The 18,466-nt window shown below is 43.3% G+C and overlaps 1 protein-coding gene across 3 annotated transcripts in view; it reads right to left on the reverse strand.

Moving 5' to 3' along the window:
• KCNN2 (potassium calcium-activated channel subfamily N member 2) overlaps positions 1-18,466 on the reverse strand; it is a 462,735-nt gene that overhangs the window by 103,332 nt on the left and 340,937 nt on the right. For all 3 annotated transcript variants that reach the window (XM_078067612.1, XM_078067611.1, XM_078067613.1), the window contains one exon: positions 3,371-3,789. In XM_078067612.1, the coding sequence (XP_077923738.1) occupies positions 3,371-3,789 (419 nt within the window). The remainder of the gene's footprint in view (positions 1-3,370; positions 3,790-18,466) is intronic.

Here is an 18,466-nt window from a genome sequence, read left to right on the forward strand (position 1 = left end):
ACCCATGAGGACAGCAAGAATGAGTGACAAGACAGTCTGAAGGGAGCTGAAAAGCCAACTGATACATGATCACTGACTTACTGACTCGCGAAAGGAGAATTCTAGACCAGGAGTGGTGAAAAAATCATGAGGAAAGCATATTGCACAAACCCATGAGGACAGCAAGAATGAGTGACGAGACAGTCTGAAGGGAGCTGAAAAGCCAACTGACACATGATAACTGACTTACCTGACTCATGAAAGGAGAATTCTAGACCAGGAGTGGTGAAAAAATCACAAGGAAAGCATATTGGCACTGAGAACCAACCCCCGTCCCACCTAAAGACTCAGGAAATCCTTGGCACCAGCATCTCCACAAGTGGAGATCAGGACACAGCCTTAAAGGTGAGGACGGGTTCAGATACTGCATAAAAGCAGTTAGATACCTAGATTCTCTTCTCCACTCTTTGTCACTTGTAGTATCTTTTACCAACTGGGAGAAGCCTGGAAGTTCATTGTCCCGAGAGATAAAACACAAGGTCAGTGGGCTGACGGAGGGCCTCAAGCACCGTAGGGAGTAGGCTACCGGTAATGTTACAACTCAGAAAACAAATAAAGGTTCACAGATTAGCGGTTGAGACCTCTTCTCTGCCCTGTCTTTCAATTCCCAGTACGCTGTCCCCTAGGGCTTGCACCTTCAAGGGAGGACAGGAGAAACAACTTCTCATGAGCCTGTCAGATTGCTCAGAGAAAACAGAAAATACGTAAAGATACTAAAATTGGTGTTCTGCCCCCCCTACCCCAAACGACCCTGTAGTGAAGCCCACAGGTGACAACTTCTAGATATGCAAAGGAAGGTCCGCTCACTCAGCTCTGGAGGACGGCGCTGCCAAGTAAGAGCAGACAGTTGAAGTTACCTAACTACTTGAGCAAAGCTAGAAGCCAAAACCAACAGAAAAACAAATCTTTGGGCAAACAATACAGATACGAAGAGAAACATTTTCAAAAATTATCATTAACATCTCTGAACAAATAAAACACTGTATCCAAGAACAAAAGCATGATGCTATTTTTTTTTCAAAGGGGCACTTGGGGATCAAACATGAGACGCTGGAAATTAATATATATTAAAAAGAAACTAAATTCCAATAGAAAGTATGGAAGATAAAATGGAGGTTATCTTCCATAGACAGAGCAAAAACAGGAACAGAAAAAAATAAGAAAGAAAACAGGAAAATTAGAAAACTAATAGAGGAGGGCCAATATCCACACAACAAAACACAGGAACAAAAATCATTAAATAATTCAAGAAAATTTCCAAGAACTGAAGGACAATCATTCCAAGATTGAACAGGCCTATTATATTCCCAGTACTCTAGATTAAAATAGAGTCACACCAAGATGTATCCTGTTGCAACTGTAGAACACCAATCCTAAAAGCTTCCAGGAAAAAAAAAAAAAGCATCAAAAATTGAGGATAGTATCAGACTGCTGGATCCTGGATGCCAGAGGAAAATAAAGGCTTCGATATTCTGAGTAAAAGTGATTTCCAATCTAGAGTTTTAAATCCAGCCCCGTTATCAAAGAAGTAGGGAAAGAAGAATGGCCATATCTCAAGCTCTCAAAAAATTCTCTCTCTTACCCGCTACCTTTTCTTAAAAGTTACTGGAAGATGAATTCTGCCAAAATGAAGGATAGGTGGAAAACGAGGGAGAAACGGGGTTCAAGAAAAAGGGTACCCAACATACAAAGAAGCCTGAGGAAATCCCCAATGTGATGGGCAAGCAGGTTAGAAGTAAGAATTGTTTTTCAAGGTGAAATTGCTAGATTGCTCAATATACATGAATCTAGCAAAAGAATATTTACATAATATGGGGGGGAATGAGGGAAAATAAAAAGATGTGCAGAAAAAGCAAAATGCTAATAAGATACTATACGCTGTTCAACCACAAATGCAGTTTACATAGTCATAAGGATGTCAGCGTAGAATGCAGATCATCGGTGTCAACATAACTTATTGGAAAGATAGAAATTACTCTTTTGGGGGGGTTCAGTCATGAAAGGGGTATGTACGTGTGAAAGAAAACTAAAACCCCAACTTTCCTAAAAAGCTAGATGAAAAACCTAGAGGTAGCAAAATAAGCAATATCATTCAGAAATATGAAAAGCAATTACCAAAAAAACTGACTAAAAGATCTTTGAGTGACTGCTTCTGAAAAATCAAAATGGGGAAGGGGTATTGCAGGTTTGCTATTTTTGCAACAATTCTCATACAGATATTTTTCTTCGTTAAACTGTATACGTCTATACCTTTGATTTTCAAAAGCTAAACTAAAAAACATCTGGTCACTACAAAGAACATCCTAAGATTTAACAGTTCTAACAATTACTAAATCGTTCCTGTCTATTGCTAATTTCAATTTAGATATTCTTAACCAAGGTTACATGAGGTTTCAGTCCTCATTAGGATAGGGTCCCTCTTATTTATATAACAAATCTATTTTTGTTTGTTTGTTAAATGGCAAGGTTAGTATCACTGATGCTATTACTAATTAATTCAGACTCACTGGGCAGTTCCTGAATTCTAAGGATGTGTGTCTAGCTCCAAACCACCAGAGCACCTCAGACAATAAAACAAATCCACACTTACCCTTCTCACTAACTGTTGAGTTCAATAAAAACCAAATATTATACCTATAAGCTCCTTATCAGTAATCACATGAACACCACGTTCAATAGGCAGTACGATCAACAGACCACACTGAAATATTCCCGAAAGTTCCAACAGCCTGAATCACCACGTTTCCACTGGCTTTCTGTCTCAACAATAATCCACGCTATAACCAGTGTGGCACCAAAATGATCCAGTGTTACCATTAAACAGACATTTCGGATAGAAATCTCCTACAAAATCTGTAGGTTCCCAAATTTTGGCACAGAGTATAAAAACAGCCCTCTGTAGAAAACTGATCCAATCAGAAAGAAAAATGCATAATCAGGGCACCTGGGTGGCTCAACTGGTTCAGTGTCTGACTCTTGATTTCAACTCAGGGCATGATCTCAGCATCGTGAGATCAGCCCCCAGTAGAGCTGCATGCTGGGCGTGGAGCCTGCTTAAGTTTCTCTTGGCTCCCTCTGCCCCTCTCCCCCCAACCCCTGTCATGCTCTCCTCTCTCTCTCTCTCTAAAAAAAAAAAAAAAAAAAGGAAAAAGTACATCATCATCATCAAGTCATTACTGTAAGCAAAAATGTGAAGTCAAGTTTTGTCAGACTCGTTTAAAACACCAGAGAATCCAACATTTTCAAGAGTGAGTCACTATGTGCCTCAGGTCTAAAATGTGTTCGTCCTCCCACTTCCAAATTACATCCCCAGGAAAAGAAACAAACTTACCTTTCACAAGCTCGGACGGTCCATGCGGCAATTATCCATAATGAGATACTAAACACCAAGAGCACAGTTCCTGGACAGATAGTCATTAGAGTCTTCATAACAAAACGGGTATTGAAGTTTATCTTATTCAGTGCTCCGATGCTTCTAGAGGAGGCATCGGTGAAAAGTTTGCTATGTAAGAGCATGACTCTGGCGATCAGATAGAGTCTTAAGAACATCGGTATAGATAAAATAATGTCCACATCGGCGGTGGTTGTGGATGGGGCATAGGAGAAGGCAAGCCGGGCCGTCCATGTGAACGTGTAATTCCCAGGTATGGGATGGATAGCACACACCAGTATTTCCAAGCAGATGAAGAAAATACGCTCATAAGTCATGGCTATTCTCCAGTCATCTGCTCCGTTGTCCACCATGAACAACTGAAAAAATAAAGTAGAAAGTCAGCTTCAGTATGGCATGAATGGTCCACAAGGGTTAGTGCAGAGTCGAAAGATACATAACGCATGACTTTTAGCGATCGTGGCGAGCTAAAGGGGTAACACTTAAATGCTAGCCAGGTACGCTATTTTGAGAAAATGGTATTGGCACAAAAGGAGAACTTCATTTTGCAAAAACTGAAATTGGACACTTGCTGGCCAGGAGCTGGAATTATTCTGGGGTCGATGCTCCTGGAGGATCGGGTAAGTTACATCATTTTAAGAGAAGGGGCTTGGGCCCATCAGTAATGCACCCCCCTGCCTCGGTGGAGCCGCAATGGACTTAGCCTTAGGAACAACCTGTTCTCTGCATCAAGCGTCTGGATCTAAAACCCTTCCTCAATTCTAGCCATGTTCTCAGTGGAATCTATTTGTGGTGCCTCTGTGGTCAGTTATAGCCTATAATGCAACTGCACATGCGCGTTCTTACAGGAAATCTCATCGGCTTCGGGGAGAAAATCACAAGGGACCACAAAGGTGGTAGAAACATTTCTTCCAGCTTCTCTATCTATGACTCTACCTTCTCTTTTCTTCTGTCCTTCCTTAGCCTTCCCTTCGATTATGAACTTGCTTCCAATCTTCCTTTAATAAAGATTCTTTTTTAAGGTGCCTGGGTGGCTCAGTCATTAGGCGTCTGCCTTTGGCTCAGGTCATGATCCCAGGGTCCTGGGATCGAGCCCCGCATCGGGCTCCCTGCTCGCTGGAAAGCCTGCTTCTCCCTCTCCCACTCTCCCTGCTTGTGTTCCCTCTCTCGCTGTGTCTCTCTCTCTGTCAAATAAAATCTTTAAAAAAAATTAAAAAGTTTCTTTTTTAAAATTCCTGTCATTCCTTACACCGCAATAAAAAAAAAAAGAAAAAGAAAAAGGAGACAGATGTGCAAATAGATGATAGATAGATAGATAGATAGATAGATAGATAGATAGATAGATAGGCAGGCAGACAATAAAAGGGACAGAAAAGAAAGTTTCCTGTCTTCCCTGGCTTCTCAGTAAACAAGTCCACCAGGCTCTGGGAGTCCATAAACAATCAGAGGCATCTGGAAATGTTCGGTGACATTTCTGACTGCAACAGTGACTTGTGGGGGCTCCTGACATTTAGAGCCAGGAAGCCAGGGGTGCCAACCATGCTGTAGTTCTGGGAGTCTGCCAGGATGCCAGTGGTGCCCCCCCGCCCCTGCCCAAGAAAGATGACATATTCTTTGTCTTGTGGTAAGTAGCCAACTCGAGCAGAAAGCATGAGATGAGAGCCACCCAAACAAGAACAGTACATTCTCAGGTAAGTGAATCTCAGCGGAGGTGGGCAGAACAGGTCTGCTCCCAGGTTGGAGCCCATGGACTCTGCTCTTCTAGAGTCAGGCAAACGATCTTCCCATTTTGGCTACCAATTGCCATTCCAGGTTAATTATTCTGCAGGGCGTAGCTATTTCCCAGGCTACTACTATTTGAACTCTGCCATTGGTGGACAGGACCTTGACAGCAAAATCTACCGCTTCTTTCTGGTACCTCGAGGAGCTGGAGAACCCAGCAGATTCTCTCATAAACATACCAAGTTTTAACAGATGACGTCCAATTTGGCGATATAATGGCTTGAGGTATGCCTTCTGTCATGCGTTTTCATCTAGGGACCTTAAAGTGTTGGCCAAATGCTAATAGACAAGAAAGATGGTTTTCCAGTTTCCGGTAAAGAAACAGATCACAAGTACAGAGCAGGCCAAGTGGGCTATAGAAATATTCTTGTTCAGTCTCGCCACTTCCAATACCTCGCTGGCATCAAGGATTTCTATAACATATACCGAAAGGCTGTACTGATACAATGTTAGGAGCCTGCTCGACTTTGTATCGGGGTGTTTACTGGGTACTGTATAACTCTAAAGGAATGTGATCCCGAAATCTCTTAAGATGTTTACATCCAAAAGAATGCATCCTCAAACGGGTGACTCTGAGAGGCTATATACATTCCAAAGATGCTGTCACTGCTTTCTTTAGAAACTGATGTCAGGGCCTGGCACAAGCCACATAAGAAAAACAGTTCTGTTATTTAAATCCGCATTTCCATTTCTACTGAAAATGGTATTACCCAGCTTGATTGTCTACTTTCTTCACCAAGCTTGGCTCTGGATGACTTGGCAAAAACTCAAATCCACCCCCAAAACTCCACCCCAAGACTCCAGAGAGCGATAAGCTGAGCCACAGAATCTGAGGGTAATTCCAAGACAGGCTTGCCCCACACGGTTCTGGGCAACAGCGGCATAAATGCAGCAGGAAGGTACCCTCCCAGGTAACCAGGGGAGAAATGCCAGGTTAGAGGGAGAACCCGGAGATTGCTCCCCAAGAGTCTCCTATCTGTCCAGGCCTGGCCCTCCCTCCATCACTCACAGTGCACCTGCCTCTCTGTCCGCGCTGCTCCTCAGCATTCACGCCCATCGCTTCACCTGTGACCTCCCCAATGTCCTAAGCAGCCTCCCCCTTTCACCTGCAGGTGGGCCCGCCCAGGTAACCTCCAAGCCGGGGATCCGACGTCCAGGCTGCTACGGGTGGACAGGGGCTGCCGGTGCCTTCTTGCTTAGCGGAACCCTCCACATCCCATGGGACCATCCCCCCCAACCCCCTAGCGCCTGCTCTGGACAATCATCCCCATGGCTGGCTCTGCCCTGCAGGTGATAATGCTTTTCCCAGTTCTCTTTCATTCCCCCAACAAAAGCCCAAGTGGCTTTTGCCCCCACCAGCCCACCACCTCTACTCTTGTTAAGGTCACTAAAGACACCTTAATTATGAAATCCGGCCCTTCCATCTGACTTTTTACCTGATCTACCTGACACTAATCACGCCTTCCCTCCTAAAAAAGATCTCTTCTCTTGGCTTGTGTGACATATGGCTCTTTTTTTTTTTTTTTTTTTTAATCTGCTGCCACTTTGAAGGATCCAACCCTTTCCTTAAAAATCCACCTTCCTCCTCCCCAGCTAAGTGCCGCTGCTCTCCTGGGGACTATCTCTGACTCTTCCCTGTCTCTGTACTTTCTTGGGAGATCTCCTGCATGCCTTCCATCTCCACTACCAGAGTCTTCTACGGGAAGCTATCGTCCATCCTTTAATGACCTTTGTAAAATGTGAATTATAACAGCCGGTGGCTGTCAGGATTAAAACCATTAAAGGCCCCCATGCTGCCATCTGGTTTTGTCTGTCTCTTTAACCTCAGTGCCTGTTCCCTCTGGTTGCACGGATTCTAGAACATGCTACTGCAATGGCGCTTCCATGTGTTTGTGGACTCTGGCCTGGAAAGTCTTCCCACACAGCAAACTCTTATTCCTTTAAGACTCAACTCCACAGTCACCTCTTTTCAGGACATCATCCATGCTCGAGCCAAATCGGCAAACTCTCTCTCCTTTGTTTCATGATTCCTGTATGTGCCTCTTAATGATGTTTACTGAAACCACAGTGGACGGTAAGGATTTCTTCGGAAGATTATCACCCCTACTCGTCAGTGAGGCTCCTTGAGGACAGGACCCACGCTTGTTAAATGAACTGCCTTGTTACTTCTCATTTAGTACAGACTATCCTAATCACCGCATAGGCCCTAAGGTTAATTAAATAAGCTCATGGAAGAGGGGAATACTAAAGCATAGTATGAATGAAATAAATCTACGTCATTTCTCAAATGTGTGCAGAACACGTCCTACTAAATGCTAAGCCATTACAGCAACATAATTTTGCAATTCCACAGGAAGTCCAGAAAACAATTCTTCTTCAGTAACTTCCCCAGAAAAATCTGTTATCACAAAGTTGCTTTTTACCACAAGGGGCTTAATCGACACCTAAAATGAGTTTATTTTGGTTTCATTTTATCACGGTACCTATTTCGACACTAGAGTGAAGGAAAAAAACAAAACAAAACATTTTCTTCTCCTTTCCATGTAATCCCCAGCCTTAACTGCTGCTTATTCTTTTGTTTATCCTTTCATTTGTTAAATATCTTTTAGCAAGACTCACTATGCACCAGGCACTGGGCTCCATACCAGCCATACGGTAGGAGTCGCAGCAGACAGAAGATCGGCTGCATGGAGTGAACTTCCACCAGGAAAGAAAGACAAAGTCAAGAAAGCAGACTTGGAGCCATTTAATAAAGTAATTCTGTCTGTGGCCACTGCTCTGAAGGAAACACACAAGAGATGAAAGGTAGATGTGCGCATCAGGGAGGACATGTGGAGAAGAAGTACCATTTCAGGAGAGACCTGGATAAGCGGGAGAGCCAGTCACCTAAACAGCCAGGAGAAGAACATTCTAGGCAGGGCAAATAGCACGTGGAGAGGCCGTGGACTTCCAACGGCTTAGCGTGCTTAAGGAAATAAAAGGATACCCAGGGTGTTTGACACTAAATGATCACCGTGCAGAGTGGAAAGAGATGAATTTGAAGATACAAATCGGGATCAGACGTGCAGGACATTGTTGGCCACGGAATCAAGACTGGATTTCAGTCCAGGCTCAGCGGGAGCCCACTGAAGGGTATTAGGCAGAAGGATATCAGGATCTCTGGTTTATAGCTTTAAGGGTTCATCCTTACTGTAAGGGAAACCAGAGGACACAGGGAGGATACAAGGGAGGAAGTTCTACTGCGTCTGATTGGTTGTACTTAGTATCCCCATGACCTGGACCGGGAGGTGGGGGTTGCCATGGAAATGGAGACAGTGGGCGTGCTAGAGACAGAGTTTGCAGATCTTGCTAGATCTTGCTGATGGGCTGAATGTGGGAGTGATAAAAGAAAGAAAAGAATCCTAGGTGGCTGAGCTTCTACTCTGAAAAACACAGTGGATGGCCGTGCCATTTCCTGGGGCCAGTGGGCTGGTGGGGGGGGCGGCGGGGGGAGGAAAGAAAAGATTCCATGCTGGCCACCGTCATTGGAGTGCAGATGCCAAATAGGCAGCAGTATATGCAAGTCACTGAGAGGAGAAGTCTGGACTATGGGAATGAACTTGGAAGGTAACGCTGTTCAGGTACTGTTCTCAGAGGAGGTGGAAAGAAAAGGACAGGACACACGGCCAAGTCCTGAGGAACCCCAAATGCAGAAGACAGCTGGAAGGTCAAGGCAGTCTGTGAAGTAGGAAGATGGGCAAGTGTGCCAGGGGTCAAGGGTTGAGGGCTGCCCATCAAAACCACAAAATAATATTTCTATATAGAAAACAAAACCATCCTAAATATCGTAGTTATTCAACAACTGATTCCACGTCAAGTATTAAAATCCACCTGCAAAAATATTCCCATTCTAGTCCATATGATCAATATATATGATAGTTTTTTTTAAGATTTTATTTATTTGAGAAAGAGAGAGAGAGAGAGAGAGCATGAACCGGGGGAGGGGCAGAGGGAGAGGGAAAAGCAGACTCCCCACTGAGCAGGGAGCCTGAAGCGGGTATCCATCCCAGGACCCCGGGATCATGATCTATGTGACCAGTTTTAAGCTCAATTGTGGGGGAGTTAGAGGAATCACAATGATAGATACTAAAACATCTTTATATTCATTTTTCATGTGGATGTTAATAAGAAAGGTTTCAGAGGGCAAGCATGACAGTTCAATGGGTTTGCTTTCTAGAGCTATGGTCAATGGTCTTCACCAGAGATCTAGAGGAACCTGCAGGCATAACACAGAATGTGTCCCCAGAAAATACCCCACCACAAGCTTCAGCTTCCCAATGCAACTGCTCTGATACCCAAAACATACTATACTGGAAGCCCACCCTCCAAGATGAATTGGGCAGTGAGGGTCATTAGCAGGAAGAGGGTCTGGAGCTCCATGAGAGGGGCCTGCCTCATGATCGGGTTACCTGCTGGCGTGAGGACCTCTGCTTAGCCAGCTCTCCAGAGCGAGGGGCTCAGATGCAGCAACCCCAGCTGCCTTCTCCGTGTGCATTTCCCCCTCAGTGAGGTTACAAGCCCTACGGTCTGGTCTAAGACAGTGTCTTGCACATCCTGCATTTCCTTTCTAGTAAGGAACACAGGGCAGTGCTCAGCACAAAAGTGGTGCTTAAGAAACAGATACTGAATAAAGTAATTACAGTCATGGATTTGTTAAGAAAGTCAACATAGGGAAAATAGCCAGGGAAACTCCCAAAAGGAAGAATAAGGGAGAAGCAGCTCTGATAGGTTACTAGATAAAACAATAATTAAAACCATGTGATGCTGGCATATAAAATAACTGAGAAGCCAGAGGAAGAGAACAGAAAGTCCAAAATTGACCCAATACACTGAGAATTTTACAGGACCATAAAGGCAGACGATTAAATCAGGGGGGATCATACAGTTTATGGAAAAATGATTTGATTGTTGAACCAGTGCCTTATACCAAATATATCAAGAAAAACTCCAGGGATGCCTGGGTGGCTCAGTTGTTAAGCGTCTGCCTTTGGCTCAGGTCATGATCCCAGGGTCCTGGGATCGAGTCCTGCATGGGGCTCCTTGCTGAGCGGGTAACCTGCCACTCCCCCTGTTTGTGCATTCTCTCTCTCTCTCTCTCTCTGACAAATAAAATCTTTAAAATCTTTAAAAAAAAGAAAAAGAAAAATCTTTAAAAAAAAGAAAAAGAAAACTCCAGGTGGATGAAAGTTTCCAATATTAGAAAGATTTAGAAAATGAAAGCACTGACAAAATTACCTAAGAATTATTTTGTAAGCTCACAAAAAGGAAGGCCTTTTAACTGGCAAAAACCCCAGAGCCTCAAAACACGGAGATATTTTACTACATCAAACTTCTGTTTTCTGCACCTGATCAAACCTACAGTAAAAGAGAGTAAAAAGACCAACACCATGTGGGGAAAACGTTCACAACTGTTCAGACAAAGGACTCATTTCCCTGGTATATGTAAGTTCCTACAAATCCTTAAGAGACAAGCAATCCACCAGAAAAAAATGGATAAAGGCCATAAACAGTAGGTCATAGAAAAGGAACTAAAAATGTATCTTAAACCATTTTTTTTTAAAAGATGCTCAACCTCAATCCTAGGAAGAAAATGAGATACCACTTTTTGATCTGTTGTGTCGCAAAAAGATCAACCAGCTCTGTAACACACTATGCCAGTGCAGGTGTGAGGATGCACCCACATGACCCCTGCGGAGAGCAGGCTGCCAGGTCAGAAATGTACATGCTCTTTGACCAGCTAATTCTGCTTCTTTGCGTGAAGCTTGTCCTATTGATATGTTTGCACGTGTGATTGTGAACACATAGGATCATCTGTTACAACACTGCTTGTATCTTAGCAAATGACTAGAAACTATCTAAATGTCCACTAATAAGGGATGGAGTTCAACCCATTAGGGCTTTCCACAAAATGGGATAGTATGACATTAAAACATGATGAGAGGGGCGCCTGGGTGGTTCAGTTGGTTGCGCGTCTGCCTTTGGTTCTGGTCATGACCCCAGGGTCCTGGGATCGAGTCCCGCATCACGGTCCCTACTCGGTGGGGAGTCTGCTTCTCCCTCTCCCTCTGCCTGCCACTCCCCCTGCTTGTGCACATTCTCTGTCAAATAAATAAAATCTTTAAAATAAATAAATAAATAAATAAACAAACAAATAAATAAATACACGATGAGGAAAACTGTTATATACTATTGAAGAAAGTGATCTAGGAAGTAACTGAGTTTAAAATCTAACACAACTCTATGCTACTACTTGTGTAGTTTTGTTAAGGGGGAGAACATATATTTCTATATGCATAAAATAGCTCTGAAAGAATATTCTAGAAAGGATGGTAAGTGTGGCTTAAGGGAGGTGAGCTGAGTCGCTGAGGATCAGAAGTGGAAGGGATGCTTTTAATTCCACAACCTATTCTGAATACTTTTCTATTTCAGAGCCTTGTGAATAAATAAACATAAGTTAACTAATAAAAATAAGGGATCATGAATGGTACACAAGAGAGGAAGGAATAATAAGAATGAATCAGGTCATGAGACATTCGCAAGCATCCTAACAAACAGTCTCCATGTGGAAAACTGCACAACTAGGAAGTCGTAGCTGACAGCCACAACCACAACCACAACCTACAGAACCAAACACACCGGATCCAACTTAGATCTAAAATATCCTGCTTGCAGGGCACCTGGGTGGCTCAGTCGGTTAAGCATCTGCCTTTGGCTCAGGTCATGATCCCAGGGTCCTGAGATCGAGTCCTGCATCGGGCTCCCTGCTCCCCAGGGAGCCTGCTTCTCCCTCTCCCTCTGCCGCTCCCCCTGCTTGTGCTCTCTCACTCTCTCTGTCAAATAAATAAATAAAATCTTTAAAAAATAATTAAAAAAATAAAATATCCTGCTTGCTAAGTAGAACCTTGAGCCATGACATTACGTAACTATTTCCAGCAGCATGAACAAAAATAAATAAGCTCTCTTGGTTAACCTTTAAACCAAATATTCAATAAAACCAAGCTCTCTCTCTTTTTTTTCTGTTCAGTTATTTAATGCTTCTATTTGTCAAATTCTGTGGCGACAAAGATTAAAAAGCCTCTTGGTGTTTGATGAGGACGAGAACTACAAATGAATGTTTACTGTGCCCGTGGAAACAGCCCCAGCAGAGGACGGATCGGGGAGGAGGCTACCTCATGGAAATGAACGTGGTGCCTGTCCAGTCCCTTCCTCCATTGTCACCTGGATCCTTCATAAAACTCAGGACTGTGACCTTCCAAGTCCAGTTCTAGGATCCTTGCAGGATAACAGTCCCAAAGAAAATGCAGGGAAATGTGTTCATCAGAAAAAGACACGCCCCCCCCCCCCCCATTTCCTGAGAAACCAGTTTTTGTGTAACAGTGTGTGAAAAAAAGCCACTACACACACAAGCCAAATAATGAGGCTCTTTATTAAAGTGTGGCCAGGACTCAGTCAACACAGAAGTGAGACCACAACTGCACATCCCAAACTAGGTCAAAAGACAAAGAAGGGAAGAGAGAAGTGGTTTGTTTGTTTGTTTGTTTGTTTGTTTTTAAAGATTTTATTTATTTTTCAGAGAGAGAACACAAGCAGGGGGAGTGGCAGACAGAGGGAGAAGCAGGCTTCCCGCTGAGCAGGGAGCCCGAAGTGGGGCTCGATCCCAGGACCCTGGGATCATGACCTGAGCCGAAGGCAGACGCTTAACCGACTAAGCCACCCAGGCGTCCCCAGAGAAGTGTTTTCAATGGCTTCGCTGAAATGTCCTACCAGACTGTCCGCCCAGAACTGTATAGGAGGCAGAAACAGGAAAGCTACGTTCAGAATTCATGTTCAAGGTCCAGTCCTGAGCCAAACCGGGCAGAAACCGTGTCATTCCCTCGCCCCAAGCCTGTCGCCTGTCCGGGCTTTTGGAGCCTCCTGCATGCATACTCATGCTGTCTCAAGAGATTTCTGCCTCTAAGGAGGAGGATTTCAGAGCCAACACAGTAATGTCATATTCCCTGAACTGCTCCCTCCTCCCTGGGCAAAGAGTGTAGACGGACGCACTTGCCTGGAATGCGGGAAACCAAAGGCTCGGAGTCCAGATATTCGAACTTGTTATATGACCTTGGGAAGTCATTTAGACTTCACGGACCTTATTTCCATCATCTGTCCCATGGAGATAATGTTCTTTGCTGTCTCTGAAAGTACTTGTGATGAACACACCTTGTACGTTGCGGACAGCCTAGCAACGGGCTGACCCAATGCCATTCCCATCCCTCTCCTCCTCTGCCTGCTCCATTACAGAAATACCCACGTTCCCAGACTCTTTTGTAGTCACGTGATGCAGCTCTGACCTCAAGTCAGAAGCAAGAGGTTGCTGGAGGACTAATTAGGTGGACTTTTCTTTTTTGGATAGAATTAACATCTGGCTGGCAATACCCTCTTCCTTCCCTTCCTCCAGCCCCAAAAAGAGGGGGATGCCCTGGGTCTGCAGCAGCTATCTTATAACCATAAGAAAAAGGCCAAAAGCATCACAGTAACGTAAGCCCCGATACATTAAGCCACTAAGCCAGCAATCAGTCGTCCTAGTTGTGTGAGCCACTGTTAGCTGGGGGTCTTCTCCCATTTGAGCAGTCAAAAGTATGTCTATATTTAACTAAATACACATTAAAGGGCTGTGTGAGGGTCCGTAAGACATAAAGAATACTCATTAACTGAAACAGTTCGTGGAGAGAGAGGCTAAACAATTCAAAAGGGATGCATCTCAATTATTGGAATTTACAGCACAGTAACTATTGGGTGGTGCAAGTTACTTCTGGGTGGGTGGCTTTGGTTCATGCCTTTTAAATATCAACTAACTGCTCAGAATATCATGTAGTGTGACTCATAGGAAACACACACATATTTTGGAACCAGAGAAGCTTAGATTTCATTTCTGGCTTGACCACTTACTAGCTAAATGGTTGTGTGCAGGATACTTAATCCCTCTAAACATCGGTTTGTTCATCTACAGAAATTTAAAATACTGTCACCCCTGCATGGTTATTAATGAGGCAAGAGCCACTCTGCTGACCCAAATAAAAGTGACCCCATGAATAAGTAATAGTATTCCATGAGCCTTCAAGGGGGCAGGGGTGGGGGGAGGGGAGTACATGAATTAAATGTTAACTTGTGATATAAAAATGGGAAAATTGGGGTGCCTGGGTGGCTCAGTCATTAAGTGTCTGCCTTTGGCTCAGGTCATGGTCCCAGAGTCCTGGGATTGAGTCCCGCATCGGGCTCCTTGCTCAGCGGGAAGCCTGCTTCTCCCTCTCCCCAAGCTTGTGTTCCCTCTCTCGCGTTCTCTCTGTCAAATAAATAAATAAAATCTTTTTAAAAATGGGAAAATTAATCATGACAGAGGAGGAAGGGAATTTGGTAAGGAAGGACATTAAAGCAAAGCTGGTATTGAAAGGAGTTCTAGAAACTTCCACTGTACCTATTTTGGAAAGAATCCTTATCATTTCCTCAGATTAAGAGTTTCTGAAATTCTCCTCTCTTCTGACTTACACAAGCGCTTGGTCTATAGACCAAAATCCTAGAACTGTCTGCTGAGGTCCAGTCATAGGTAAGGTTATCTATCATATATATATGGCCTGCTGCTCTTAAAACTTATTTAAAATCTTAACTCCCTTTTACATGGCTTCTCTCAACTGTGTCCACACCTCCTACAGCCCCACTTGGGCATTTTACACATGTTGATGTACTACCAGGGAATTTTTCTCACACGGCCTGGGAATTTATGTAAGTTGATTCTAGAAATTACTTCTGAACTTCTCCAGAAAGTGAGAATTATTTTTCCCCTTTGGGTTCTCCCAACAGTGAGGTCAGAGAAAACACTAAGGTGAATGACTGAGGAGCCTGGGCTCTAGGATCCAGATTCTGGCAGATCTCAGTTCCTCGTGACTTTCCACCTCTGACCAGTTCTGTGACCTCAGGAAAATGACTTAAACTTTCTAAGCCCCTAATCGGAGCATCTCTCTCATAGAATGGGACCGTGCTCAACAAAGGTTAGTTGCCTTCATAATAATTAATTTCAGTACTGGGTCCACAGCTGGCCTCCAATGAATGAATGTACTCTTAACGAACTAAAGGTGGAGTAAGAAGAGATGGACAGACTGACATCACTTGGTTGTAGCTACTGGGAAGGATAAACATCCAATTAGAGGAAATGAGAAACTGGAATAAAATTCCTCCATGGTCACTTTTTTACAAATTTTTCATCAACAACGTTTATGTTAACCGTCTACACCTTTTGAGAAGCATCCTCAAATCATTTGGGGGGTTGGTAGGGGATAAATCCTAAGCAAAGTAAAATAAATGTGGCAAGCCCTAAAGCCATGAAATAACTGAATGTGAACCAACTCTGCTGATTCGAAAAACTTAATCCAAAATGATAAAAACCACATATTTTCATTTGAAGCATTATAGTAATTATTGCTACATGGCTAAAATGTGTTATCATCCCCTTAGTTATTTTAAGCATTTAAAAAGCTAGCTAAAAGCCAGACACATTTATTATCTCATTTGCCCTTATAACAGTCCAATTAAAGGACAGACAATTGAAAGGACTTGGTCACGGTCACATCACGAATTACTGAAAAAAAAACCCTGCAGCTCAAATTCACGCCTTCCAGTGTTCCCATCCTTGGATGGGGGCATCAGGCTAAACTGAAAGGTTGGATGCAAATCAAATATTTATAAAGCAAATAAACGCTTCCCCACTAATTCACATTATGATTTCTAAAATGTCACATCTTCACTCGCTGATGATCCTGGGTGACAGTCGCTGCCCAGACCTCCTGCTTCTCCGGCAGAAGCAAACACTTGAATAAGCCCGCACATTGTACTCAATGCCCTGTGGTCACAGAAATAGACAGCTTCCAAGTTCAGGCTTTCACCAACTGAGATATGCTTCATCCTGGATGCCTTTTTCCAACTTTGGTTGCACAGACCCTCAAACTGTACACGGGACTTGAGAAGAAATTTGAGAGCTGTTTTAAAGTGTTTAACTCACCATATTGTTTATAGGGCCAGGCATTGCCCTGACCCGTTACATGTCTTCATTAACTTAAAACACACAACCACTCAAGAAGATAGATACTGCGATCATCATCCCCATTTTAGGAGTGAAGAAACGGAGGCTCAGGGGTTAGAGAATGAGCTGGGGTTGTATGGTATGGAAGTATGGGGCTGGCATATGAACCCACGCAAGCCAGCTTCAGAACATGTGTCCAGAGTACGAGGACTGTTGCTTGTCACTTAGCCAGTCATAAAACAATTTTAGAGGGCACCTGGGTGGCTCAGTTGGTTAAGCATCTGACTCTTGGTTTTGGCTCAGGTCATGATCTCAGGGTCGTGGGATTGAGCCCCGCATCCTGCTCTGCACTCAGTGGGGAGTCTGCTTGAGAGTCTCTCTCTCTGCCCCTCCCCCCACTTGTGTGTGTGTGTGTGTGTGTGTGTGTGTGTGCACGCGCGCGCGCTCTCTCTAAAAATAAATAAGTAAATCTTTTTTAAAAAAATAAAACAGTTTTAGGAAGACACACAGACAACACAGCAACAACATCAGATGAACCCGTACGTTATTAACAAGTCCAATTATCTAGGGTCCTAGCATGTAGCCAGGGAGAAACAATGTATCAGTGGGGAAGGAAACAGCAGATTGAAGGAAGAGAATTACTACATTTAGTCAATCAGTTGTAGCTGGAAGTAGTGGCAGAGAGGAAAGGCACACAACATACACACACACACACACACACACACACACACACACACACACACACAGTAAAAAGCAGATACAAGGTCTCGAAAGACCAAACAACTGGGGCACCTGGGTGGCTCAGTTGGTTAAGCAACTGCCATTGGTTCAGGCCATGATCCTAGAGTCCCAGGATTGATTCCCGAATCGGGCTCCCTGCTCAGCAGGGAGTCTGCTTCTCCCTCTGACCCTTCCCCCTCTCATGCATTCTCTCTCAAATAAATAAATGAAATCTTTAAAAAAAAAAAAAAAGACCAAACAATCTTATACACCTCAATCACCAAAAGGACATCACTGCATTATAATACAATGCAGTATCTCCTGTTCCCAAGAGTGATGCTGACTTTAACAGAGCCTCTTTGAGATTTAACAGATCCTCTTCTTGAAGGCAAGAGTGTATAAAATCGTTACACTTATGTCTAGATATTAGAAATGTAGATATAGGTAGATATAGGTAGATACCTAGACTGTTCAAATAAAAATTGATGTGAAATAATTGATTAAAATCTCCTTCAAAGTTCTAAAAGGAAATGAGCCAGCCTAGAAATCTATACACAGGTAAGCTACCTTTCAGGGAGAAGAAAAGGTGAAAGGCATTTTCAGACACAAAGATTAAGAGCAAAAGTGGTGGCTCCAAGATGTGCTAAGAAGGAAGACAAGCAGAAGGAAAACAGGACCCAGAAGGAAGGAGCTTGAGGAGCCAAGAAACAGGTCAGCATCCTCGTAAGGCTGAATAAAAACTCACTGAAAATAAATACTGTCATTAACATAATCATAACAACTAATTTGAAGGAAGTTGGAAAAACAAGACAGAAATAAAACCTTGGACATCGATAATGTGGATAGAGGGAGGAAGGGGGATTAGAATGAAGGTTTCTAAGGGTCGTTACAGTGTGTGGGAAGAAGAGGAATTCTCACTAACTTCAGATGTCACTAAATATACATATTTGCTAAAAATTATTGAGTAACCACTGAAAGAGAGGAAACAAATTGTGTAACATCTAAGCTGTTGGAGGAAAAAAAAGAATTTTAAAAAATCCTCACATCACCCAACATAAAGAAAGAAAGGAGAAAGATAGAAGCAGTGGGAAAACATTTTGAAGTCAAAATAAATGTCAGAAATAGGCACCGAAATAACCGTTGCTATAATGGACGTAAATGAACTAGCCTATACATCCAAAGTATAATGCTGAGTGGGGAAAAAGAAGCACATTGTCAAAGAACAGGTATAGCATAGCATCCCACCTCGAAATGTACAGAATTAGAAATACTATAGATGGGTTATAAAGACACTAACATTTAGTGAACATAGGAAACCATGAGCTGGAAGGTTACAACACGCCATTGTACGTGGCAGGGGCCTCCACGGGCAGGAAGAGAAAAATGTGACTTGGAAGAAAATGAAGAATAGTTCATCTTTGGCTGTGATGTTCTTTTTC

Source organism: Halichoerus grypus, chromosome 2 (assembly GCF_964656455.1).
Source record: "Halichoerus grypus chromosome 2, mHalGry1.hap1.1, whole genome shotgun sequence".
NCBI classification, from domain to species: domain Eukaryota; kingdom Metazoa; phylum Chordata; class Mammalia; order Carnivora; family Phocidae; genus Halichoerus; species Halichoerus grypus.